The 26,275-nt window shown below is 33.8% G+C and overlaps 1 protein-coding gene across 1 annotated transcript in view; it reads left to right on the top strand.

Moving 5' to 3' along the window:
- CSMD3 (CUB and Sushi multiple domains 3) overlaps nucleotides 1-26,275 on the top strand; it is a 558,931-nt gene that overhangs the window by 315,865 nt on the left and 216,791 nt on the right. The window contains exons 16-20 of the mRNA XM_051611448.1: nucleotides 2,464-2,658; nucleotides 8,144-8,282; nucleotides 13,167-13,354; nucleotides 15,118-15,306; nucleotides 26,015-26,131. Coding sequence (XP_051467408.1) covers nucleotides 2,464-2,658; nucleotides 8,144-8,282; nucleotides 13,167-13,354; nucleotides 15,118-15,306; nucleotides 26,015-26,131 — 828 coding nt within the window. The remainder of the gene's footprint in view (nucleotides 1-2,463; nucleotides 2,659-8,143; nucleotides 8,283-13,166; nucleotides 13,355-15,117; nucleotides 15,307-26,014; nucleotides 26,132-26,275) is intronic.

Raw genomic sequence — 26,275 nt, 5'->3', positions numbered from 1 at the left:
CAGAGCCTTCGGTAGAAGCTGTTTCATGACCTTTCCAGGCACAGAGCTGAGACTTACTGGCCTGTTTCCTGGGTTATCCTTTTTTTTTTTTCCTTTTTGGAAATAGGGATTATGTTTGTCAGTGGAAACTTCACCAGATTGCCCTGAATTCTCAAATATGATGGGAAGTGTCTTTGTAGCTTCCTCTTTCATGCCATGGATAGTCACATAAATTATACTCAATCCTGCTAGACTTTTCCATCTCATTATTTCTCAAAATAGAATTTTTCAAACTTTATGTACGATGAAGTATGAGTTTACATGTAACAGTAATGAATAACCTACTAGATTTTTGCATAACTTTTAACAACATTTCACAATCGTTTTTTATGAAGTATCTCTTTATAATTTTATATTCTCTTAACCTTTGTTTCTTTGATATTTTCCTGTGAAAGGGTAACATTTACTCCAAAGCCCTTGCTAGACTTATCAGCTAAAACTCTTTGTAGGGCAATTTACCAAAACAATTAATCACACCAGTTGGTTGCTCCTTTCTGGCCAAGGACCTTAAAGGAGACCAGATAAATTATGGTTAGCTTCATTCTTCCTTATCTCTTGCGATCTCTGCAGTTTCTCACTTTCACATTTTTTTAATTCAAAACACAGATTTAACATCCTGGGTCAATATCAGAACTGAAAGTACTTCACCATCACCCTGTGCTATATGATTATTCTGCCAGGCTTTTTTCCAAATGCTACTTAAAATACCAGTACAATCATAATAGTTGATGAGTATTATCTCTAGGAAAAATTAGTCTCCTTACATTTAATATTGCATAAATAGCTTTTCCATGTTTTCTTGATTTATCAATGATGGGTAAAATATTAAGATCAAGGATATACCCCTCTGTTTGGTTTGATTTTGTTGGTTTTGTTTTCCTTTTTTCGTTTTCTTTATTTTGTTTGTTTGTTTGTTTATTTTTTCATTTTAGGGCTTGTATGTAATATTAGAGCTCGACCATCAAGATTTTCAGAAGTACAGGCAGACTGAATTTTACTCATCAAGTAATGTAACTGCAGCCAGGCTAGGCTAAGAGAGTGTTTGCTGTTATTGAAAAGGGTTGTTGCCTGCTATAGCCACCCTATACAGTACAATTGCTTGCTTAGAAGCAGCAGTAGCAGCCACAACTCTCAGTTCCTGAGCTGAAGTATAGAGCAATTAGCCAATTTTGCAGCTTTAATAAACTGGTGTCATCTGTGAGCAAACTGTACCTAGACTCAATGTCTATCTACATTTACAGCTAAGAATATTGGAAATCTATCTCTGTGTTGTCTGGAGCTAGTGGGAAAAACAGACAATCAATCCCCTCACTAAAAGTGTCGACAGTGTGCAAAGTATTGAAAAAACTTTTGCAACCCCTATGAAAAAGTCTGGGATTGCATAATTATTAGTGCTTTCCTCAAAGGGTAGATAACTATTGCATGAAAGCACTATTTTAATTCCCAATATACATAACATTTCCTAATTAACATGACAATAAATTAAAGCTTTCTCTTGTCTGTTAATGATTCTTAATACTTCTGTAATGCAATATCTGAGAAATACTTCTGCTAAATTAATGAAATATTTTTTAAAAAATTCATGAGGGAGCTTGGGTATGTTTTGACTAGCAGACACATTAGTAAAACTGCTGAAAAATATTGTGAATATTTTCTTTGTAGGACATGGTCCTTTTTGATGTCTCCATATGTAGGCATATATAAGAAGATATGATTTGCAGTCATAACATGTGAGGAAGGTGGATATTTTGCTTGTGATATTTGTTCTTATATAGAAATCAACATTTCAAAAATCTATTTTCGTGCAATATTCTTTCTAAATAGAACATTCAAGATATAGTTCCTAATTAATGCATGTATTTTAAAGTTTGATAGATTAACTTGAAATTTTGGAACTTAAATATAACAATATGCTTAAAGCTTCAAATTTTCTTTCTACATCACCCCTTTTGTAGGTGTTCATCAGCTCTCAGTACAGGGAATAAAATAAACTATGGCAATACTAGGCACATTGAGATCAATATGTCTGGAATGGTTGTGACAATAATTTCAAAGTACAAAAGATTACTAAAATTATTATACCTTAGATGCTTTCCCTGCCCTTCTGATGGATGCTTCTGACCTGCTGTGATTCGGTGAGATGGGCTGCTGGAAAGGAAGACTTAGCCACCAATGAAATTTACCAGCACCTAGCTATCCAAACTTAAGATTCTTGCTGGTGAAACTATTAGATTTTAAGATTTTTGTACCAGCGTACATTAGCTACTGTTGCTCAAGCTTTTGTTTCCTGCTGTTTCTAATCTAAAAAGTTTGGTTTTGGTAGCAGAATAAATAAAATCCTAAAGATGTCATCTTACTTGCAAGAGTTAACATACAATTCCCACCTCATTTCCCCTCTCTTTTTATTTTTTTTCTTTTGTAAAGCATTTGGACATAATGAGTGCCCTGATCCTGGAGTGCCAATCAATGCTCGGCGTTTTGGTGACAACTTTCAGCTGGGGAGCTCAATTTCTGTTATATGTGAGGAAGGATTCATTAAAACACAAGGAACCGAAACAATTACTTGCATGCTAATGGATGGAAAAGTAATGTGGAGTGGACCTATTCCCAAATGTGGAGGTATGTATGATATTTCTTTCTGATTCAGGAGAACTTGTTGTAATGGCTTTGAGGTTGGCACCAAATGAAGTTCAGATTTTTTCAAAAGGGTAGCACAACGTTCCTATAAAACTGAGTCCTTAGTGAAGGAGTCAAGTGAAGCATGAGCATTTGTAATAAACCTGTCTGCAGGAAGTTTTTTTATAACTGTTACAAGGACAGAAGGAGAACACATAAAATATTGGCATAACCATCAGTGAATGTGTGCACTGCTCTATAACCTCTGTAACAATAAAGACTCATGTAAGAAACTTATCAGGTCTGGAATGGGAATAGTTTACACTGTTCATACTTTCAGATAGCTTTCATTTAGCACTAGTGGAACTACATTTTCCCAAAGATATTTTGTGCTTGAAAGGAGCACTCCTGTCTTTTTTTAATTCTTGTTATTAAAGCAGGTATTTTTCCAATTTGAGAAACTGTTTAAATCAATGACCTTGAGTGCTAGCAGTACATCAATGATAGTCATCTCTGCACTTTTTAATTCCAGTCCAGTCAGGATCATGATTGGCCTTGTCAATACCTATGAGAAAGAAATAGCAAGGAAGAAGAAAATGAGAAAATCCTTCTGTTTTCACTTATATTTTTTTTAGGATATGGAATGTTTTCATTCTTCAGTATTTAAATCTCTTGTTCAATTTGTCACTCAAGGTTCTTAAGCAGTAAAGAGGTCAGGTTTTAATTGTTGGGGTTTTTTTAAAATTATTTTCACATAGTTTCATATAGAAGATTTTAATCAAAATGCAGTTACTGACTTCCTACTTCAGACAGATGAACAGCTGAAAATCATTCAAGTGTTCAGTGATGTCTGCTGATACAATTTTAGATGAGAATGAAGATGTTGGTCTTTTTTCAGGTTTTCAGCTATGGTATTTGAAGCCATTTGAGAGGTTTTAGCTGTCTGTTGCAGTACTTGTGTTTCCTCTGTCCACAGTGGCACCTAGTCTGGGAAGGATTCTTTTGACAATTGTTTTTCCTATTTATAGAAAAACTTTGATACATCACAATCTCTAAAACACAGTATTATGAACATTTCCTTGGACTTGTTTATACTAGTAAATATAAAAATGTAATCTGAACCTCATTAATTGTCTGTATTTAAGATCTCTTCACCTAAAAGGGAAAAAAAAAAATCCGTTCCTAGTAAAGACTTTTTTTAAAAAAATTTATGCTTTAATAAATAATACAATATCTGATTTATAGTTTGTTAGGTTTGTTTTAAACAAAAGCTTAACTCTTATTTTCAGTATGTAACTGTCTTCCTAATGATTTTTTCTTAATTTTAGTACATAAATGTGACTGTCTGTAACACACTTAGCATCCAGTTTACTTTATGTGATAAATTATTATTTTTTCATAGAAATAAGGTGGGTCAATTTCCCTAGACAAGATTAGTATGGGCTGTAGTGCAATAGTGCACTTGTCTTATTGTAATTTTTATGGAGCTGTATAACGCTGCTAGTAAAATATAAGGTTGCATTTTCAGTGTTACAATAAAAACCTAAATCAACGTGAATAGTTTTAAATGTCTGTTGATGCACAAGGCAATCTGATCCATAGATGATCTGAGACTCCTGATGGAAGATGCATTGGAATGCTAGAAGTTGGGACACTGGTATATTTGAATTAGATGCATTTATGAACTATAGATATATTAAGATACATTTTTTAAAATTAAAAGATAAAAGTTGAAGACAAATTAAAGTATTTTAAAGCTAATAATGTGATTCTGTTTGTTCGAGTGTTCAGATTTCTTGTTGACTTTGTGCAGATTTGCCTGTAACACCTAGTCATTTCACATACAGTGAAGTTTGCTTGCCCTGCGCACACCTCATTATTTCATTGTATATAACAACGGAGAGGCAGGAACTAAATGTTACTGCTGTGTAGCTTTCCTTCCACTGCAGAAGGACCAGTCTCTGCTGGGGCTTCCTCCCAGCTGTGACCATAGCCTAGAATTTCGTTTCAGCTCAGCCTGGGGTCACTGGTCCCTACCCCAGCAATGTCACAACAGTGCTGATATCCAGCCCTATTCTCTGTTGATCTCAGTGTGTTCATGGGCCTTCCTTGGTTGACCTCAGACCTAACACATCAAATTGCATTCATCTGATGGAGACTTGGCTGTTAACAGGCCCTTTTCCTATCACTGATCCAGTCCTGTTCACCTCATTCAGATGGAGTTGGATGATGGTCTGCTTGTGAAAGCACTAACAGGCACCCTGTGTGTGTGTGTGATACCATCCTTAGTACCTGGCATCCCTTCTCTAGTGGAGCAGCCCTGCTATTGCTGTTCTCTGATGCTTTTGAATTCGGGATTCCTGTCCTTGTTCCATTCATCCTTTCTGTGTGAGGTTTATATGGAGGATTGTCCCATAATGTCTTGTAACATTATGCCGTTGTACTTCTGCTGCACCTCTAACCTTGGTCTTCCTGCATAACTCCTGTGATGCTTAATATCCTGCTGTTCTGTAGCATCGGTGATAAGGTCTTGAGAAAGGGTCGAAAACTATGAAACTACAAGATGTTCAGTGACTGGCCTGTCATTCTCAAAGCCTTCTTCCTACTCATGTACAGAAATTTCCTGCCTCATTTACTACAAAAAGAAGTTAATAGAATTGATTTTGTTGGAATTCTTAGATCAGGCTAAGATTGGCTTTTGGTATTTGGCATAGATCTGTGTATAACAAGGAGGTTCTGGTTGATGGCTACCTCTAGTTATGTTACAATTCTAGTGTTTTGTTTTTAATGCACTGACAGTGTGTTAAAATCTGCCAGGGAACCATCTAATAGAACTGGAAGAGAAAATAGGGGCTGAAAAGTAATTTTAAAAAGGGTCAAGGAAATTATGGTGAGCAGAGAGTTCTATTTTCTAAAAAACACAGCTCTTAAAGATAAGCCCAGTTGTCCAGCTATTTTGAAGGAAAGGACTCCTGGGCCTAGGAAATGAGCATGTGATGGTGAAAATAAAAAAAATCTATTGAAACTTGCACTGCAGGCACCAGGAAGAACCATAATCAGAGGAAGGGCAAGAAAGATTTTATTTAAAAAAACCTCAAACACCAGCAAAATACTACTCTTGTCAGATCTCAAATACAGAGAGAAATTGCTCTGAATTTAGGCAATCTTATATTGGATCTTATTTTTAATGTAGTATTCATAAGAGCATTTTTGTAAAAGGGTTATTTTTTTTGTAGTCTAAAGATAATCTTTGCCAGTTTCATATAAAGTTTGTGTGCAAGTTTAGCAATAGTGTATTCCTACTATGGTAGTATACTGACACAATAAGGCCATCTGGTATTCCTGTTCTTGACATATTTTATAGTTTATAGGCTATATATGAATTAAAAATTTATAGAGGTGGTTATATGCAATAAAATGTGGGGATGATGAATGCTGGAGAGTTAACCCTCTGGTTGCTGAGATGAATATAAGTTTGAAAGCCTTATGGTTTGATTGGTACTGTTTGCTGAAGGTAGTACGAAAAGGTACTTAAAGGTAAAGGTGAGAAACACTTTTAAAAACATCAGTGAAGAAGAAGAAGTCTAAATCTGCATATTTAGAAATTTTTGCAACATATTAAATTTGGAACTTTATATACCTTTTAGAAACCCTTTTTCTGCCACACAGTAGGAAAAATATGGGCTATTATGTCCTTAAAAAAATGCAAAATAGCTCTATACAATAGTTCATTATTTTAACATAAGAGCTTGGTAATCTCTTGAGAAAAATGAAGATCAGAGAAATACATGATAATTCATGATTTTCTATTTGAAGATGTTTCAAAGAGAGCAAAATAAATGTATTTTTGTAATGGAGAGGTCCAGAATAATATAAAGAATATCATGTACTGTACTGCTTTTCCAAACTGAGCAACCAAAATGTGTTGCAGACTGTATTAGGTGAAAAAAACCACAACAACTCTTCTAAATACTGCTTTGTTGACCATTATAGAAAATATTTTTCTTGGAGAACATAACACATATAGCCTACATTTCACAGGCTCTAAATTGTAATCAGGTACTCTAAATAAGACTTTACATGTTTATACTTTTATGGTAGTCTAGTGAAAATCAACTCCTCAACTGTTATTTTTTTCTTAATGTTCTTTTTCATTATGATAGGGCTTAACACCTTATTAGGTCCTTATCACCTTGTGTTTTCATCAAAGAAAGCTTGATTAGGTCTTTTCTTAGGGACACAAGTAATGCTCACTCACACAAGTCAGAACAACTGTGAAAAAGCTTTTTTAATACTATTAGTCCTAAATCTATACTTAAGATTCCATCTCCTACCTAAAACAAACATAAGCAAAACCATATCACGCTCTCCCATGGACTTTTCCTCACTTATCCATACCACTTAGGAGAAGATGTTCTCACAAAAGTCTGATTACATACACACTTTACATGCATTTGAAGATCCATCAGATGTAATGAGTTTGCATTCATGCATGAAATGAAATTTTTTAAAATAATATTTTTATTTAAAATGAAAATTACAATTGTCCTTTAGCAATATTGGTTTTATGGGTTTTACTCTTTCCATCTGTAGGATTATTCCATCTTTGGGATAGACCAGCACTCTATATAGCCAAAATCAGCATCAGTCAAACATTATTATTACTTCTGAGAATCTCTCTTCTGCCTTATGACTGTCTTGGCACTGATCAGCTAATGGAAACTTTCATCATTCTGTACCAATTTCTCTTAAACTATTTAAGAATTTTTACCAAATAAATGCTCTTCATCTTCTTAATACCTACTACTGTGGATTATTGGTTTTTCATTAAATCACTGAAAAACTTTAAAAGTGATTACCAACAATTTTTGTTTCAATTATGCTTTGGTACAGTTTTCCTAGCTTATATTTACTCACTATAACTGAGAGAAAAACTGCTTGTTATTTCTAGTAATTCTGGTTGCAGATGTATGTTTTACAGTACTTAGTCTATTTGTGCCAAATGCTTCAATATATCAACTAATCTTTTTAAGAGTACTATGTCTTTTTCATGAATGAGGAATTTGAATGGCCAAAGTGAAAAGCAAAATGTATGTGGTATGATAGTGGATGCATGTCCAAGTTAAAATAACAATTCACAAGTTTCTAGCTTCATATTCAACTGAGACTTCTGCATGTTTTTCAAATCTTGCTGCTCACAATCAAAAGCAGAAGTAAAGGCACTATGCTTTATTATATATCCCTTATTATAGGAACATAGATCATACCTGGAAGCATATATTATAAAAATCTTTGTCAGAACTTACTGAACAGTTTATTTTATCTTTTTAAGGTTTTGATTCAGTTGTCTCCATCTAATTTGGAACTCCCTGGAGCCTGTCAACTTAATTTGTTTGTAAATCTATGTCCTATATTGAAAGTGATAGTATGTGTGGATTACATATAATAAGTCTGTGTTACTATATCTTTATCTTTGCTTCCTTTTCAGCTCCATGTGGTGGGCATTTTTCATCTCCCAGTGGAGTAATCCTCTCTCCAGGCTGGCCAGGGTATTATAAAGATTCCTTGAATTGTGAGTGGGTGATAGAAGCTGAACCAGGACACTCCATCAAAATTACATTTGAAAGGTGTTGGCTAACGTTTTTCTTATTTAATATTTTCCAGTTTTTACCTAGAAGTGGGAATTTATTAGCTCTGTCATAACATTAATTTGCACTATCTCATAAATCAAGCAATTATATCCTCAGGTAGGATTTTCCAGAACACCTTAGTGCCTTCAGAGCACAGATTTTATCTTCAGCATAATTTCTATTTGGTGTACTAAAACCCTTTTGAAATTCCTACCCTCTTGCATATATTTAAGCCTGTCTGGCCCAGTTAAATTTGTATCTGTTTTTAAAGATTAACATGATTCATTTGCTCTTAACTGTGTTGCTATGATGCATTATAATTAGGAAGTTTTTTATTCCTCTCAAACCCATTACATTTTCAGCTCTAAAGATCTGGATCAACTATGAAAATGGAATTAAAAACATTCATATTTTTGTCCACCATTAATATTTACTTATCACATAAACTGATCTGTTTCTGTGGAAGGACTGTGTGTTCTCAGGTTGGAATTCTAGTTTCTCCAAATTACTGCAGCAGTCCACTTTTTCTGTTATTTTGGGTCCCTTCCTGATTCCAGAGTTTGGAAGGTGCTGAGGTCAAGATGTGGGCATTTTATATAAGCTCTTTATGAGAAATCAAAACAGAAAATGAAGTCTAAAAATTGCTATATGTTCTACATATTTTCAATTATGTTTTAGATTATTCTGAATTGTAAATATTAATACAATTAGATGATGATCCAGGAAAAAAGGGCCTTTGGTTGTCAAAGTCATAGTGCCCAAATATAATTCAAGCACTTTTCAGTTGCAGTTTATGCAACGTAATTTGACTATTCCTGGTCACACTCAGTTTAAAAGAGAAGATATCACTTCATTTTAATACAATTCAAAAGTTACTTTTAGCAGGGTATGAAAATTACCATCTCCTCTTAAAAAAAATTCTCATTGTGGTGAGATTGTTTAAAACTTTTTTCCTAGTACTATAAAGCTTACAGTATAACATTTTCAAATTGCATTATATACCATCAGAGGACAGGTAACATGGGCACTTCAGAGGCATTTCCTATCCTTAACATCAAAGTAAAGCTAGTCTTCCAAGATCGCTAACTGTACATCAGCTTAAAATGAAGCTTTACCAGATATTTACTAATTAAAATACGAAAGAGAATTGAATAACTCCCTCTTGCAGAAATTAATCAAACTCATATAAATTCAGAATTAAAATTTTTAGTTTTCTTTATTATCTTGTAAATCCAAATGCAACATAAAAATTTGGAACTTTTAATTCAATTTTTTAAAAAGAAAATATTATTTCAAATAATCTTATTTTTACTTCAGCATTTCATTTTCAACTACATAGTTGATGTGGACAGTAATTTCAAAGTGATAACATTTGCCTTCTTATTTCCAAAATTCTATGCCAGCTGATTTTTCTTTCCTTTGCACCTGAGTTTCATTAAATCTGACGTGTACACTTTTTGTTTGTAAGACATTAATGCCTTTTCATAAAACTGCACAACCTGTATTAGTCTTGTGGATAAGAACAATACAAACAAGATGTGGTCTCTTCAGATCACAGAGAAAGCATCTATGCTTTTTGTAGCCTAATCTCATTATGACATTATAACACTTCTTTTTCCATTGCTGTCCATTTTTGTCACTTGTTGCTTGCCGTAAGTGGGACTGATATGCACTGTGCTCCAATGCACCAGTCCTGAGAGCCCCTGCTTACATATAGGTGTGTGCATGCTTCTCTGTATCTCTGCAGGAGTTCACTTAAAAATACATCTATACATGTTCACGCAAAAGTTATTTAGATTACATGATTGGATGTACATGGTTATTACTATGCATATATACACTATATATATATCACAGACTCTCTCTGTATATAAATTGTTATTACATAAGCCAAATAATGAAATAAATTGTTATAGTATAGAGTCATTCTAGTCTGAATGACATTGTTCTGCGCCTGCTTTTAAGTCTTCAGCTGGACTTTCTTAAGATAAAGGGTTAATTTTGTTGAAAATACACTTTTAATCCTATGTAATTACAAAAACTCCAACTTATATTTTGACCGTTATTTTGCATTTGACCTTTGTCCTGAAAAACCAAGAGAAGTACTTTTTCTACCCTTCTTTGGTGCAAATACTAAGATTTCCACAATATGTGTAATTGTTTGAAATAGTTTATTTTCTCAGTCAGAGTGAAATATTTATAGGACATGTCTAAAATTTTACATTCTTTTTGGATTTTTGAAGAGGAAAGAAAAAGTTCTTACTAATACACATTTCCTGCAGAGTGACACCTTAACTTGACATTCGCTTATTACTTGCACAGTAGTTTATTTCCTCCTAATCTTCCATGATCCTGTCTTTCTATGGCTTCTTTCTAATGACGTTGCATTTGTGCAAGTACTGCATTCTGTGAGTGTATGCTGGTGTTTCTGTGCCGTGGAGCCAGAGCCATAGGTGAAGAAAGAGATCTACAGACAAAATGAATAATAACTACTAGTAATTCTTCTGCTTTAAGAAGTTTTATAATAACTTTTTTCAGATTCCTTTAATGATTGTGCGTGTGTACTTTAAAGAGTTTAATCCTCATGTACAGGCATGGGATAGATAATCTCTTGGATCTTTGTTATAAATCAGCAGCTTTTTAGACTGAATTGAAATTATAGAAGTGAGAAATGCAAGTGCCATTCTTCATTGTTATGAAGTGTTTATCATTAAGCCTAATTATGAGTATTTAAATGCTAGGGATGTTAATCAGCAAACTACTGATTGCAGTACTAGTCATATTTGACTAATGAGTATACACTGTGCAGCAGTATATTCCACTCATAGCCTGACACTGCACTGATTTGATAGGGTTTATCTTAAAAACAAAGATGCATGTTGCAAATATTAAAGCAGCTTTATGCATTCAAATAAGATTAAAAAGTGTTTGTCATCTCCTGTGTTAAAGTTTGCTTCACTCCTATCTGCTTGAATGAATTCTTGAGCTCTCCAAAAGAATAGACCTCACATAGCAATAAAGCCATCCATGTTAATTTAAGAATAGTGACTAGTTAAGTAGGAAAGCACATTGGAGTGGTCTTAAGTGAGCACAATGTCTTTTTCTCACACGAGGGGATAACAGGGTGATATGTAAATATGTCAGATAAGCTGAGTATCAAGAGGGAAGGTGTTAAAGGAAATAATTATATAATCATCACCCTTAGAAATTAAATTTAAAAACTGATCACTTTTCTGAGCCAAATGACCAAGCAAAAGTATTGTACATAATCCTTGCTTCAAATTTCTTCCAGCTCATCTCTTTAAAGAATTGTCCTCATAATTATTTTTTTTTTGGGTGATTACTAATTTTTTTTCATCTCCTTATTTTTCTGCTGTTTGTGGTATTGTAGGTAGCCTTTGAGCAACAAGTTACTACAAGATGATTTCTATTATGTCTTTGGAGACTTAAATTAATTGTATTATGTCTCGACTGACCTGATAGTGCCTTTGAATGTATGAGGTCAATTCCTTTCTACACTTTCTGTCTCAAGTATGTTTTTGATATAGGAACTAAGAAAGCAGAGCAAGACTAAATAATCTGTTTCCAAGATTGCTTCTGATTTGTATTGATAAGCAGGAAAAACAAGTACTGAAAAAGGAAGTTATTGCCTAGTAGCTTTTTGACAAAATCTAGTTGCACGTTCGTGTGGGAATTAGCAAAAAAAGAAATGTTCAATTCTTCTGCTTCTTGTCTTACCCTACTTCATTTCCATAACACCCTATTAATTTATTTCTGTGCTCTTTCTATGTTATTTCATAGGAGTGGGACATGGATGTAAGAAAACACACGTTGTGGAAGTTTAATTTGGCTTCTTGTCTTTCACTACAATCCTTTAGGTCTTTAGGCTCAGACTCATGGGACATAAATACTTAAATGTAGAGTTCCTCAGTACGTTACAGTTCCTCAAATGGATTTCACAAAGCCAGATTAGGCATCTAAGTTAATCAGAGAGAGAATTATGAAGAATTATCTGAAGGGTTCTTGTAGAATCCTACTGTTACATGTTTCTTTTCAGTAATCCATCAGAGTTCACTGAAGCAGTACAATTGCTGTAACATCTGTCATAGCAAGAAAGAGAGAAACCACTGTCAAAATATCAGGTGATTGGGATTGCTGATGCCATCTAAAACAAGACGAGCAAGGAGATACCTAGCAGCACTGCCACATTCAGCTTTTGCTTGACAGAGACAGCACACATGCTAAACAGGCATGTTGTGTTATAGTACTTTCTAAATAGGGTTTTTAATGTTTTGTTTTGGCCGTAACTTCTGTCATTACTTAGGACTGTGCCTCAGCTGGCACAAAGCCACTGAAGTTTCAGAACTGAGTTAAATAATTCTGTCCCTGTTTATACATGGTTTTAAAGGTAGACACTCAGATTATGATGCTTCTGTCACATAAAATACCTTTATGATAATTGTAACAAATTGAAAGGATATATTAAAAGAATGTGTCAACATATTCTCTATGTAATTACCTTATTTTTTCCCAAATAATAAAAATAATTGTGTGGTATAAAAGAGTATATGCAAGTAATATTAATCTTTGCTAATAAACTATGTATTTCTGGCATTTATTTCCTGAAATATAAACCAGATCAAGAAGTTTAAACTTATTTCTAATCTTTTTAAGGCACTAACCCAAAATTTTATTATTGTATTAATTATATAGGATAATGCATACTGTTGATATTGTAAAATAGATATGTGAAGAAATAATAAAAAGAATATGAGCAGGAAATGAGCACAGTTTTAAAATACAGCTTACTTTATAAGGGCTTATTGAATTTGTTTTCACTGCTTCTTGTATTTGTGCCTCTCTGTGTTTCCTCAATTCCAGATTTCAGACAGAACTCAATTATGATGTTTTGGAAGTTCATGATGGACCAAATTTATTATCTCCACTTCTGGGATCTTACAATGGTACACAGGTCCCACAATTCCTGTTTAGCAGTAGCAATTTCATTTATCTTCTTTTTACAACTGACAACAGTCGTTCTAACAATGGATTCAAGATTCACTATGAAAGTAAGTAATTCTGAATTGTATTATTTGATTTCCCTATGAGTGCGTATTCTAGTGATAAATATATAAATGTGCATGACTGTTGTCTTGGTTAAATTTCTGTTATTACTCAGATTTTGTGAGATTAAACTGCATGAGATGACCAGTGTTTTCACTTCCGATTTAGTGTCATTGGTATACTTCTCCATGCTTTAAGAATCAGAAAATAGGAATGGGAATTAAATGCCTTTCTGCTTCATGTTGCTTATATGTCTTGTTATTCTTATCTTTTATACAATACATTTTTGTGTGTAAAACTGCATGAGATCAGGAAGATTATGAAAATATAAGCAGCTAACTGAATTACTGTACTTACTCATGTCTGAGTGATGGTATTGTAACACATCAGGAAAATGAATTTTGCCAGCACAGACCAGTAAGTTCTTAAATGATTGACTAAATGAATAATGTTACATGGTAGAAATTATACTTTATAAATGTGAACAGCAAAAAGAGGAAAGCTGCACTTATCACAAATATCCTTATATTAAACTGTTACAATTAAACAAAACTGGAAAGGAAAACTGAAATTGCATTATAAATTAAATTTTCAATTTCAGTATGAAATCCATTTTTTCTAAAATTGATCTCAACCCCACAGTTCTTTTTACACTAATGAAGAATGAAAGTTAAATTTATATTGTCAGAGAACACTGAAAATATCTATGTTTTTACCATTGTTACAAAAAATAAATTACTTTCAATATTTATTTTTCCACCTAATATCCTGTTTATATACAGAAATCTAGTATTAATTTTAGTTTTGTTTAATTCTTACTGGTTCGTTATCTTATATTATCCAGTACAACCCAATTCTGATTTCCCTTTTATGGATAATTATAATGATTAATTGTCCTCTATTTAGTGTTTCTCTCTTCAAATAACTTATCGAAAGCTGAAGTCTTTTATGTGTTCTTATCTTCTATACTAATTATTTTTTTCCCCACTGAAATTTTTTGTGTAAGGAAGGATAAATCAAGGCTTTTGTGTATGAATGAAAGGAATAGTACTCATAAAAAAATGTTACACTGATTACTACTTTTAATTTGCTAACTTGAATAATATTGCTAGAGGTTTTTTTGTTTCTTTCTTTCGTTTTCCCTCATTCTTTTATAATGAGGTTAAACTGCTCACTGGGAAAAATATCAAAAGGTCTAATTTTTTAGCAATAAAATACTCTTTATGAAATCAACTTCTCTTTACTCCTTTTTCTGTATTCTTTATCTCCTCAGCATGTCACATAGCAAATAATACTAGGTATGAAATTTACATATTTAAATTATTGATCCATGTAAATATTTCAAGGATAAATGTCAAAAGAAGTAAAAAAAAAGTTAGCCAGGATAACAAAGTTTGATCAGGAAAAAGTAAAAGGTGGAAATCAGACTCTTGAGTTATCATCAAAGCTTTTCAGCATCAGGGACAAAATCACTTAATGTTACTGAGATAAGATCAAACCAAATATCCTGTAGATTATGTGATGTTTTTCTCTGCAACAGTGGCAGCATGCAATTCGTTATCCTTAACATCTTATAATGCTAATACAGAGCATGTATAATTAATTGAAAATGGGTGATAATGAAGCCTTCATCCCCCACTGGCAACAAAGTGAATTACTGAAATTAAAAAAAATCTAGATGTTGTTTATTCAACTTTTTTTCCCTTTGTTTTTTTTTCTTATTTTTTTCTTATTTTTTTCTTATTTTTTCTTTTTCTTTTTAATCTAGGTGTAACTGTTAATACCTACTCCTGCTTGGATCCTGGCATACCAGTGCATGGACGCCGCTATGGACATGACTTCTCTATAGGTTCCACTGTCTCATTTGGTTGTGATCCAGGTTATAGGCTGAGTCATGAGGAGCCTTTGCTATGTGAAAAAAATCACTGGTGGAGTCACCCACTCCCAACTTGTGATGGTAAGGATTAATGGGTAAAATACTGTGTACCTTAAGATATGCACATAATGCCAAACTAATTTTAGTCAAAATCAGTTAAATGTTTGATCTTTAAAAATCTCTATTTTTAGGAAAACAAGAATAGTTAGAAGACATAAATGTTATATACTTCTCTGTGCTGAGATATTTAGTAATAGAAGTAGAGAATAATATGTAATATTTTAAATCAGCAGATTATTGAATCACAGAGCTACAGAATCACTTAGATTGGAAAAGATCTTCAAGATCATCAAGTCCAACCATTACCTCTACTCTAGCTACTCCAGGACTAAGCCATTTTCCCAAATGCCACATCTAGACAACTTTTAAACATATCCAGGGATGGTGAGTCAACCACCTCCTTGGGTAACATGCTCCAATGTCTGACAACTCTTTCAGTGAAAAAGTTCTTCCTGATGTCTAGTCTAAACCTCCCCTGGTGCAGCTTGAGGCCTCTTGTTCTATCACCAGTTACTTGTGAGAACAGACCGGCGCCTACCTCTTTACAGTGTCCTTTCAGGTAGTTGTAGAGGGCAAGGAGGTCTCCCATCAGCCTCCTTTTCTTCGTTCTTCTGTACTTAGCATTGGTGAAGCCACACCTTGAATACTGTGAACAGTTTTGGGCAATTCAGTGCAAGAAAGACACAGATGTGCCCAAAGAAGTGCAACAAAGCTGGTGAAGGGCCTTGAGAACAAGTCTTATGAGGAGCAGCTCTAGGGGACTGGGGCTATGCAAGATACATCTACCTGAATATATGTTACCATAAGCTAACTGTTTGTCAGTTAGCTCAAAGCTTGCAAGGTTAATGTGCATCTGCTTGTAAAGCACTTATTGCAAGTTACATTTTTTTTGTGTTTGAGCATCCATCTATGGACACCGGTGTGCTGGCATACAAAACATGAGATGTGGTTTATTTATACTTGACACAAAAATTATTTTCTCCCCTTTCAAGTTGATCATTGTGTTCCCATCTTGTTAAGAGTACTTGACCCTCTTCAATCACTGGAGGAATGGCTAAGAGCCATCTTATACCTGATGATTAAGCATATGATTGGCAAACTAGAAAAAAATTGTATCAAGTAATATGTCCTACATTTTGAAGTTTCCACCATATCATTAAAAACATTTGCTTGAGAAAGATATAATAGTTTTAGTCATCTCTTATTATACGAATTAATAATTTAATCAGTTTTCTCAATTAGGGTGATATCAATTATTTTTAATATTAAGGTATATTGTAATGTTTATTAAGTTGTGTATTTGAGATGTGTTCCTCTCAAAATATTTTTTTTTCTTGTGAGTATGTTGCTCACTTCTCATGATAAATAGATTATCAGGAATAATGTACCCACTTAATTCTGGAGTATAATTTAACAAAAGAAATATACTGAATTTTTATGAGCCATGTAATTCACATGATAGTATAACTTTTTAAAACAGTCTTAGTATCTCAGGACACTCAGCTAGAATGAAAAGCTGAATTCAAATGAAGACTAATGAGAAAGTTCATTGACTCATATGTGGCTTGCCATATGGAAATATATTCATTTTCACTTTCTTTCTCTCTTTAAAAAATGGTATAGGTTTTCTTAGCCTTCAGCTTATGTGGTTAGCAAATATGTTTGCTTTAAATTTCAGTAGGTTGAACGTGTCAGTATATGAAGATATTCAAAAGCTGTGGTAGCAAAAAGGGGTGTGACTAACCACCTTCCTGAAAGTGCTACTCTGTAGTTCAGCAAGCCCAGTCAGGTACTTGGAATGAAGAGCTGCAGGGTTCCCACAGCTCAGAGTGAAGGGACTATATTTTGCTGAATAGGCAAAATAAAATGAACATAAAATGTGATTTCTTACAGTGATAGGCACTAGATGGTAACCATCTAAAACAAGCATTATTAGCACACCCTACGAATACTGTGCTCTGCTGTAAAATCAACTTACATATTGTGATAAATTTATTCCTCAACATGGTGAACTAGCATGCAATTCATTAAGTAAATGAGCCTTTTTTTTGTTCAGAGCACATTGCTAAATGGTAATTGTCCACTGGATAAATATGCTCTAAAGGCAGGATTGAATACATTTATTCTAGTAAATTTAATCAATTCATGGTTGAACTAATTTTAATTTCATTGCTGAATTTCTTCTCTGGTGGAACGTTTTAAATAGGTTCCAGAGTCCTTGAACCCCCAGGGAAAAAAGGCATTTGCTAAATGGACTGTTCTTTGGATAAAGCGCAAGGATGGATTTGCATTACTTGTGCCACTAATAAACACATTTGATCACTGTTTCTGCTCTGTCAATATATTACTCTGACAGTTTCTGAGGAGCAGAGTTTGTTCTTGATTGTTCTGTCTGGTAATTATCACAGAATCATAGAATGGTTTGGTTTGGAAGGGACCTTTAGGATCATCTAGTTCCAACCCCCCTGAATGGGCAGGGACACCTCCCACTGGATCAGCGAGTCCCATCCAACCTGGCCTTGAACACTTCTAGGGGAGGGCGCATCCACAGATTCCCTAGGCAACCTGTACCAGTGTCTCACCACCCTTACACTAAATTACATCTCTCTTTGATAATTATATAATGTAGCGAACAGACCATGATAATTGTGCAGACTTATGACCAATCACGAGTAGGAAAAGGGGGTAGAAAAGAAAAAAACTTACCAGTTCTTCCTCAAAGCAGAAGATGGTGTTTATGACAGTTCTATTATTTGAAGGAATGTAAATGAACTTTTTCATTAGGTGTTTGGTTGTTTTACAGATAAGCATCATAAAAAGCTTATCAAGAAAGTCACACTTCATTATCTAGAGGAACATTAAGACAATGCTGAGAATGATGCTTTAAAAATCATCAAGCAAAGTGCTGCCTGCCCTAAAGGCTGGCCCAAGGGAGTGATTATGACAGGCTATATAGCCAAGTATATTGAGTAATTGATACACATGAAGGATTTCATAGGTAATTTGCTTAGTTTTGATTTTATGTGTATAAATAAGACATACACTATTAGTGCACATATATATTCTGTGTGTGTACACATATATATGCAAACAGTTTTATACATACAGAAGTATAACAAAGCATTTCTGGGGAAAAAAAAAAACAAAAAACCTAACACAAAACCAATCAAATTTAGAGGTCTCAGACCTTTGAGGACAGCGGAAATTCTTACTGCACTTAAAAGATAAGTGTTTAAGGAAAGTATTTTCAGAATCACAGGACAGAATCAAAATTACAGAATTTGAATTTATTTACAGTTTTCAGGACAGCAATTCCACTGTGTTAAAATAAGTTCTAAAACCATAAAATTAAGGCTTCATAAAAAATAAAAATTAAATCCTGTGAGCATTATCAAACTATCAGTCCCTTTTTAAGAAATGAATTAGTCTATAGACGATAAGAAGATACTGCTAAAATATATTTTTAATTGTTAATTGTGACAAATAAATAGATAGATTTTATTGTGGGTTTTTTTTTTCCCAAAAAAAAGTAGCCTACATTTCTGCCATTTTTTTTTCCTTCTTCTGTTCCTGAGTTAATAGCTTTTTTTCCATACGGACCACCAGAGAAAAACAATTGCTATTACTATGCACATAAATTTATTTATTTATTCTGAAATAGTTGATCTGAAGATGTGATTTGGCCTGTTCACCATAAATACAGGACACATTACCTAGGAAAAGAAACATAAAAATAAATAACAACCATTCTTTTCATATTAGAAGGCGTAGAGGCCTTCAGAGTATAGTCATACTTTAGAGAGATAAACAAGATAGTTTTGCACTTTGCTTAGAAAATATTACTTGTATCACATTTTCACCATTCATATCTAACATCTACATGTGATTCAGTGTGTACCTGTCTATCTGGACAGTCCTGAATGTCTTGACTGTGACCTTCTCTAAGTGCTTAGCAAGTAAGATAAAATTTTGTCTTATCATGTCCTTTCTATATTAATATTATAATAGAATTTTGCTTTTAATCTTTGAAAATATGTGAGAAAACCTATTCTACTCAAGACATTAAATATTGTATTAATCCCATTTACAAATGATAGGAAAAGTAATATAAAAGTTAGATAGCTAATTAAGAGTGTAAAAGTGCTTTTTATTCCCTTCATCATAGCATGAAATGGAATGCTCAAACATAATAATCCTTATTCATTATTTGAATTAAAAATAATTATTTTAATTCCACTTGATCTTCATTTACTTAAGACAATGGATAAATACCAAGAAAAGTGTTCAAGGAACACCTAGATGTACAAGTGAATTAGCAAATATTACTTGTACAGTATCATGAGGAACATCTAGGAAATCTGGCAGATGCGTTTTGTCATTTTTGTTAAAATATCTCTAAACTAAAACCAATATTTGATTGAAATACAACTGTTTAAAAATTGCTGAAAATATTCGATATGGTAGATGCCAGAGTTGGAAATGGGTAGCATGTCTTAGTCTGGTTTAGATTTAAATAAGAGTGTAAAAACACAGGTTTATGTTATGAATAATTTAGGCTACACTAGTTTCTATTAAGTTCGTCTTGTGTGTAATATAGGTTAAGTCCAAGGTTTCTTTCTGGAAGCTGATTATAATAATTTGATGTCCATATGGTTACTAACTTGTTACTGCTTGACTGCATCCCACTTTAAAACAGATTAACATCTGTAATTAGGGAAGACATGCTGAAGTTTCTTGGTCTATGAAGCACAATATATAAGATTTTAATTCTAACTCACCCTTTCAGTAATTTAAACTACCTTTCTCTTTTGTTATCAAATTACACAGTAAATGAAGATCACCTTAGAATTAGATATTTAGTAGGAAGTTAGAGTTAATTAAGCAAATGAATATAATGGGGCCTCTGTGTTTGTGTGTGGACATAAATACGTGTATTTCAATTTATATTTACACAAACACATCTATTTATTAATAGGTTTATCTTCTTTTCACTCTGTGAACTAGCGGGTTTTAGTCTTTCTCAGTGATACTTGAAAGCATTTGTAAAGTGATCTTTATTACTAATTAATTATAAATATATATTTATATTGTAATCACCTTTGAAAAGAGAGTTTTCATTTATTTGTACTTGCAACATGCTGACCTTACTTTTAAAAAGTAACTTTTTTCTGAAGGTTTTTTCCTTCTTATGTGTATTTTCTCTATTTTGAGAAAACTGAAATACATCACTGTATGTTAGTTTCTGAGTTGGGGTTGGTGACCTATGGCTAATCTCTTGAAAAATCTTTGTATTTCAAAATGGTAGGTGCTATAAGTAAAGAATGTCAAAAATGTTGTCAGTTTCCCGGATATCACCATCTTCAGTCAGTCTAAGAAGGGCAACAAATGGCTTTCTTTTACTGCATTGCTTGTGAATACCGTATGTGGGAAACTGTTCTTTTCTTCCCCACATAAGTCTAATATATATATATATATATATATAAAAATACACAGATACATATTTTTCTACATATCTGTATTATTTTATCTTGCTTTACTAGAATAACAAATATATTCTCTTAATGGTTTTCTGCCCTTCTTGATTACGGTGACCCTCTTCTACTCATATCCACTTTTCTTGATAATTTTCATGACTCTGAGACTGACTTCTTCCTTCAAAATTAATTTTAAATAGGTAGTAAATCTTATTCAAATACATTGGATGACCAAGATTCTTTTTGAGTTTTATTTCAAATTATAAAAAGCCAAATTTCAGAGGTAAAAAGCTTTTCTTTGAACAAGTGTTAAGCTAGCTATAAGGCTGACCTCCATATGTTGAAAATAGAACAAAGGGCATTTGAAAGAAACTTAAAAAAAAAATAAAAAATATCTGTGAACAAAAATAACACAATCTAATGTGAAGTGTCCTAGCAATATGTTTGTGTAGCATAGCTGCTATGAAAAGCAGGTGTGTATTCGCAGTTGTTAATGCAGTGGTCATAGAGGTAGAAGATGTATTTTACAGAAGTAGATTAAGAAAACCTGTCTCATTTAAGTGATCCAAAGTTAGATATACTAATGTGCTTTTCCAGCCTTCCAAAGTGAGTTCCCAAGAGGAAGGAGAATATAATGACAGTTTAGCAGAACAAATGGGTGAAAAAGGACCATTAATACATTTAAGCTAGAAACTGTGAGATTATTTTTACTATTGGAAGATAGATTTTCTATAAGAGCATAAAATATGGCCTGAAATAGAACTTGATCATTTTTTGAATGACGTGACTCAAGTGCTTTCATTACAAGTATTCATGTGTTTCAGGAAATAAAGCATGGCTTGCATGTCTCCCACTACACTCGCATGTAGCCTGAATAAAGGTTCTAAAATTGTTTGGGGTCAAAAATTATTTTCAAACTGTATAGGTTAACTTCTAAGCAAAGCTTGCTTACTGTCACTCCTCCTTTTGACTGATCATGTTACTGAGGAAAACAAATGCAGTTATGTTTGTTTACAGCGATAGTAATTGTAAGTAATCAACCCAACACTTGTAATTTATTTCACCCAAAAAATGGACTTCATTCAGTTCGCCACTGAACTCCACTATTAAATTTTAATCTTCAGTCACAGTTATCCAAAATTTGCTTCTTAAACCATCACATCATTTCTCATCACCACAGTGCTGTGAAGGTACATCCAGCTATCTATCTGTTTTTCATACAGTTACTTTTTCTTTTTATGTTTTGTTCTCTTTGTTATTGTTTTGTTTTGTTTTGTTTTGTTTTTGGCACAAGCCAGGTTAGACTTATGTGGGGAAGAAAATAAAAGTTTCCCACAGTTTTGTTTTGTTTTCCTCGCTGTTCTGGAAACATAGTAATGGAGGGGAAAAAATTAGGCAAATCATGATTCAGTTTCTCTGCTTGTATAACAAAGAATTTGTGTGTTAGCAACACAATATTCCATTTTCCACTCTAGAACACCTGCTTCAGTTATTTGCTTGTGTATTTGATTTTTAGTTCTCCTAGCCTCCATCTCTTTATAATCAGATAAAGTTAAAGAAAGGTTCTTTGTAAAATCTGGGAAAATGTGTGGAGTTTAGCTTTTGTTGTTTTTATTGTCATGTGTTTCTCTTTCCCTTTGAACTCTAAAAAAGAGTCTGATACTAATAGTTATATGCTTGGGCTGTTTGCCATCTTATCAGAACCACTGTACATTTTATATATACTTTTATATATACTTGGCTTTATTTTGTAAAATGCTGGTCCCTTGATATCTTTTTTTGCCATCTGCTAGTCTTCATAGAATTACACTGACTGCCTGATGGCATGCCATAGATCTTTTGTAACTATTTGCATTCCTGAAAGGCTTTCCAAACACCCACTGTAGAATATATTTTTTTTGGCTGTTTCCCATGCTTATAAAAACTGATTGCATTTCTTATTTAGTAGGGCTGACCTAAGTAAGGTATGGACAAACTAGGGAGTTACCATCAGAAGTTCCAATAACATACTGTCATAACATAACATGCTGAATCTGTTCTACTAATGTTTAAATATAATAACCTTAGGTGATAAGTGGACAGTGGTTACCTTCATTGTCTCTTCATCAGAGAAGTGAGTAGGAGAATTATTATGCTGGGAGCTTATTCCCCTGTGGCTACAATGATGAGATTGGTCATTGTGGTCCTACAATGCCCTGTATCAGCCTAGGGTACTGGATCTGGAAATTTCCCACTTACAAGCAGGCCAAAACTGCTACAAATTTGGCAAGAGAAATATCACATGCACTCAAACAGAAAAATCACTAGGCTACCCAGACAAGTATACATGTTTAAAACAGAAATGTGGCTAGTTAGAATAAAAAACAAATTTAGCTGGACAAAGTTGGGTAATCTTCAGCCTAGGATGCAAAATGAAGTTCCATTGCTGCTTTATAAGAAGACTCTTAAGTCCTGGAAGATAGTAAGTTATCCATGAGCCAGCAATGTGCACTTGCCACCAAGAAGGCCAATGGAATCATGGGCTGCATAAGGAAGAGCGTGGCCAGTAGGTTGAGAGAGCTCAGTCTTGCCCTCTACTCTGCCCTGGTGAGGCCACGTATGGAATACTGTGTCTAGTTCTGGGCTCCCCAGTTCAAGAGAGAGAGGGAACTACTAGAGAGAGTCCAGCAGTGGGCAACAAAGATGACTGGGGGATTGGAGAATCTCCCTTATGAGGAAAGGCTGAGAGGGTCTGGGCTCTTTATCCTGGAGAAGAGAAGGTTGAGAGGAGACCATATTAATGCCTATAACTATCTAAAGGGTGGGTGCAGGGAGGATAGAGCCAGACTCTTTTCATTAGTTCATTAGTTCCCAGTGGCAGGACAAAGGGCAACAGGCACAAGCTGGAACATAGAAAGTTCTGTTTAAATATGAGGAAAAACTTCTTTACTATGAGGGTGACAGAGCCCTGGAACAGGCTTCTCAGGGAGGTTGTGGAGTCTCCTTATTCAAGTCCCGCCTGGATGCAGTCCTGAGTAATGTTCTCTGGGTGATCCTGCTTTAGTGGGGGAGTTGGACTAGATGATCTCCAGGTGCCCTAAAGATAATGATGGCATTGAATGCATTAACCTCATGATGAAAAATTATTGACCTGTATTAAAACATTCCACAGTACTACTGAAATGTCTTTAAAATACATGTATTTCCTTGAGATAAATGTCTATTCAGATATAGGGTAAGATGGAAGGTACGTTCTAGATATTCTTTCAGTTCACTGTATGGCTTGTTCTCAAATCAATTTTGAATATACTTCTACAAGCAGAAAATCATGACTGGTCAATGTATTCATTAGATAAATATCATTAATAGCAAAAGCAAAGATAAGTATAACTTTCATGATTTACCCCATCCATGTGTAGCACATATTGCCATAAATAGAATAAATATCTACATGTAGTAAAATAAATGGCATGATAGACAAAATTACTTACAGCTTCATCCAGAAGAAGTATGAAGATGTTGTTTGAGCACTTCATATACTGAAAGGCCTAACTTTACTAACTTTTACCATCCATACTGTTGAGTGCTGACCTTACAGGATGGAGTAAGAGTAAGTTAAAACAGCTGGTGCAGGTGGGGCAGTCTGTCTCAGAAAGAGGTATTTCTCCTGCAGCCTGTAGCAGGCTCCTTCCCTCACTCTCACTGCTGTTGCAGCAGGCTGGGAAGCACAGACACCAGAAACAGGTGAGCAACATTGTATCAACTGGAATGGGACTGCCGTTTAGCTATCTCCCAAACTGCCTTTCAACAGCTTTAGCATCTCCCTGCGAAAGAGAAAAGCTTATTGTTGAAAATGGGAGCATGAAATACTGGCTTAGAGTCACAGAATCACAGAAGCACCAAGGCTGGAAAAGACCTTTAAGATCATCAAGTCCAACCTATGACCAAAACCACCACATTGGATAGACCATGGCACTAAGTGCCACATCCAGCCTTTCCTTGAACACATGCAGGGATGGTGCCTCCACCACTTCCCTGGGAAGTCCATTCCAATGTCTAATCACCCTCTCCGTGAGGAAGTGCTTCCTAAAGTATTTAGGTTAAGGTGTGGGCTCAAAGAAACTAATGTGAATGTCAATAAAAATTCTGAAAGGACACTGGTTGAGAGCTTGACTACTTAAGGCTGAAAAGGGGACGTTTGTTTTAATTACTTTAGAAGAGCTGCTTATATGAAGAGCTGCTATCAACTTTCCTAAAACAGTCTATTATTTGATTTAACTCTGGTGGCACTAACACAGTTTACTGTTTTTTGGTATCTTGGAACATTTCTACAAAATAATTTTGGTAATGTATGTAATTAGGCTAAGAAAAAAAAAAAATAAATAAAAAAAGAGAGGTCATAAATCTTGAAGGAAAAATAATCAGAAATACTCATTTGTTTATTAATGTCCTTCTGCTTTTGACAGTATGTCAAAAGTATGTCCTTCTGAGATAATATATGTTCAGAGAACTATGATGTAATGACTTTTCTTGGTATTGAGTTTTAATCACTGTTATTTATAAAATATGATTCTAATGTATAAGAGCCTCTTAATTACTAAAAATTACTTAATTAATTTAGTATTTCAAATGCTCTGGAATATAAAATTTACCTTTAAAATATAATGGTCAATTGTAAAGATTTTTATGTCAGTGTTGTAATGATTTAATTTTTCTATTTTGTATTAATTCAAGCTGTCTCTAATACTATAGAAAGACTTGTTCTGTATTGACACTTGTCATTATCACTTGCATTATAGATATAAATGCATTTCAAATAATTATATAATACAATAAAGCATGTCATGCTTCTCTGCAGTATATTCAATGAGTAAGTCTTCAGTGGCAACATCCACTCTACACCATTTTAACTCTTTAGCCTTAGCTTATGACTAAAGTGATATTGTTTGGCTCTGTATCCTCAGCCTTTGTCTTCCTGCTGAACTTAAAACTTTCACAAAGTCTCAAGCAAATATTACAAACCATGTAAGGAAATTAACTTTTCCCTTTCTTAGTACCTATTAAAATGCACGTTAATTTCTCATTGATTGTATTTCTATTCATATGGTGTAAAAACAGACTGTGGATTTATGAGGAATTGCTAAATAATTTAAAAAACTCTTTTAAAGTCATTTTGAAGCCAGAAGGTGTTGGGTTTTTTTAAATGTAGTCATGTATTTTCCCTCATCTGTAAGTTCCATTAATGATTTTGTTATTCATGTCTATGTTATTTCTAGCTTTATGTGGTGGAGATGTTAGAGGACCTACTGGAACAATTTTATCCCCTGGTTATCCTGACCTGTATCCAAATTCACTGAATTGTACATGGACTGTTGATGTTACCCATGGAAAAGGTAAATAAATTATTTTCTCATTTCCTGCCTATTCTTTTTAAATGAGTAAATCCAGTATTCTGTGCTACATGTGTAGATCTAGGTTGGCAGCAATGAACTAGGAATTACATTACTAATTTTTTCATTTTGGTTATTTTTATTGTA

The sequence above is a fragment of the Apus apus genome, chromosome 2 (genome assembly GCF_020740795.1).
Source record: "Apus apus isolate bApuApu2 chromosome 2, bApuApu2.pri.cur, whole genome shotgun sequence".
Classification (NCBI taxonomy): Eukaryota; Metazoa; Chordata; class Aves; order Apodiformes; family Apodidae; genus Apus; species Apus apus.
Note: the sequence above shows the minus strand (reverse complement) of the source record. Positions and strands in the feature narration are given on the sequence as shown.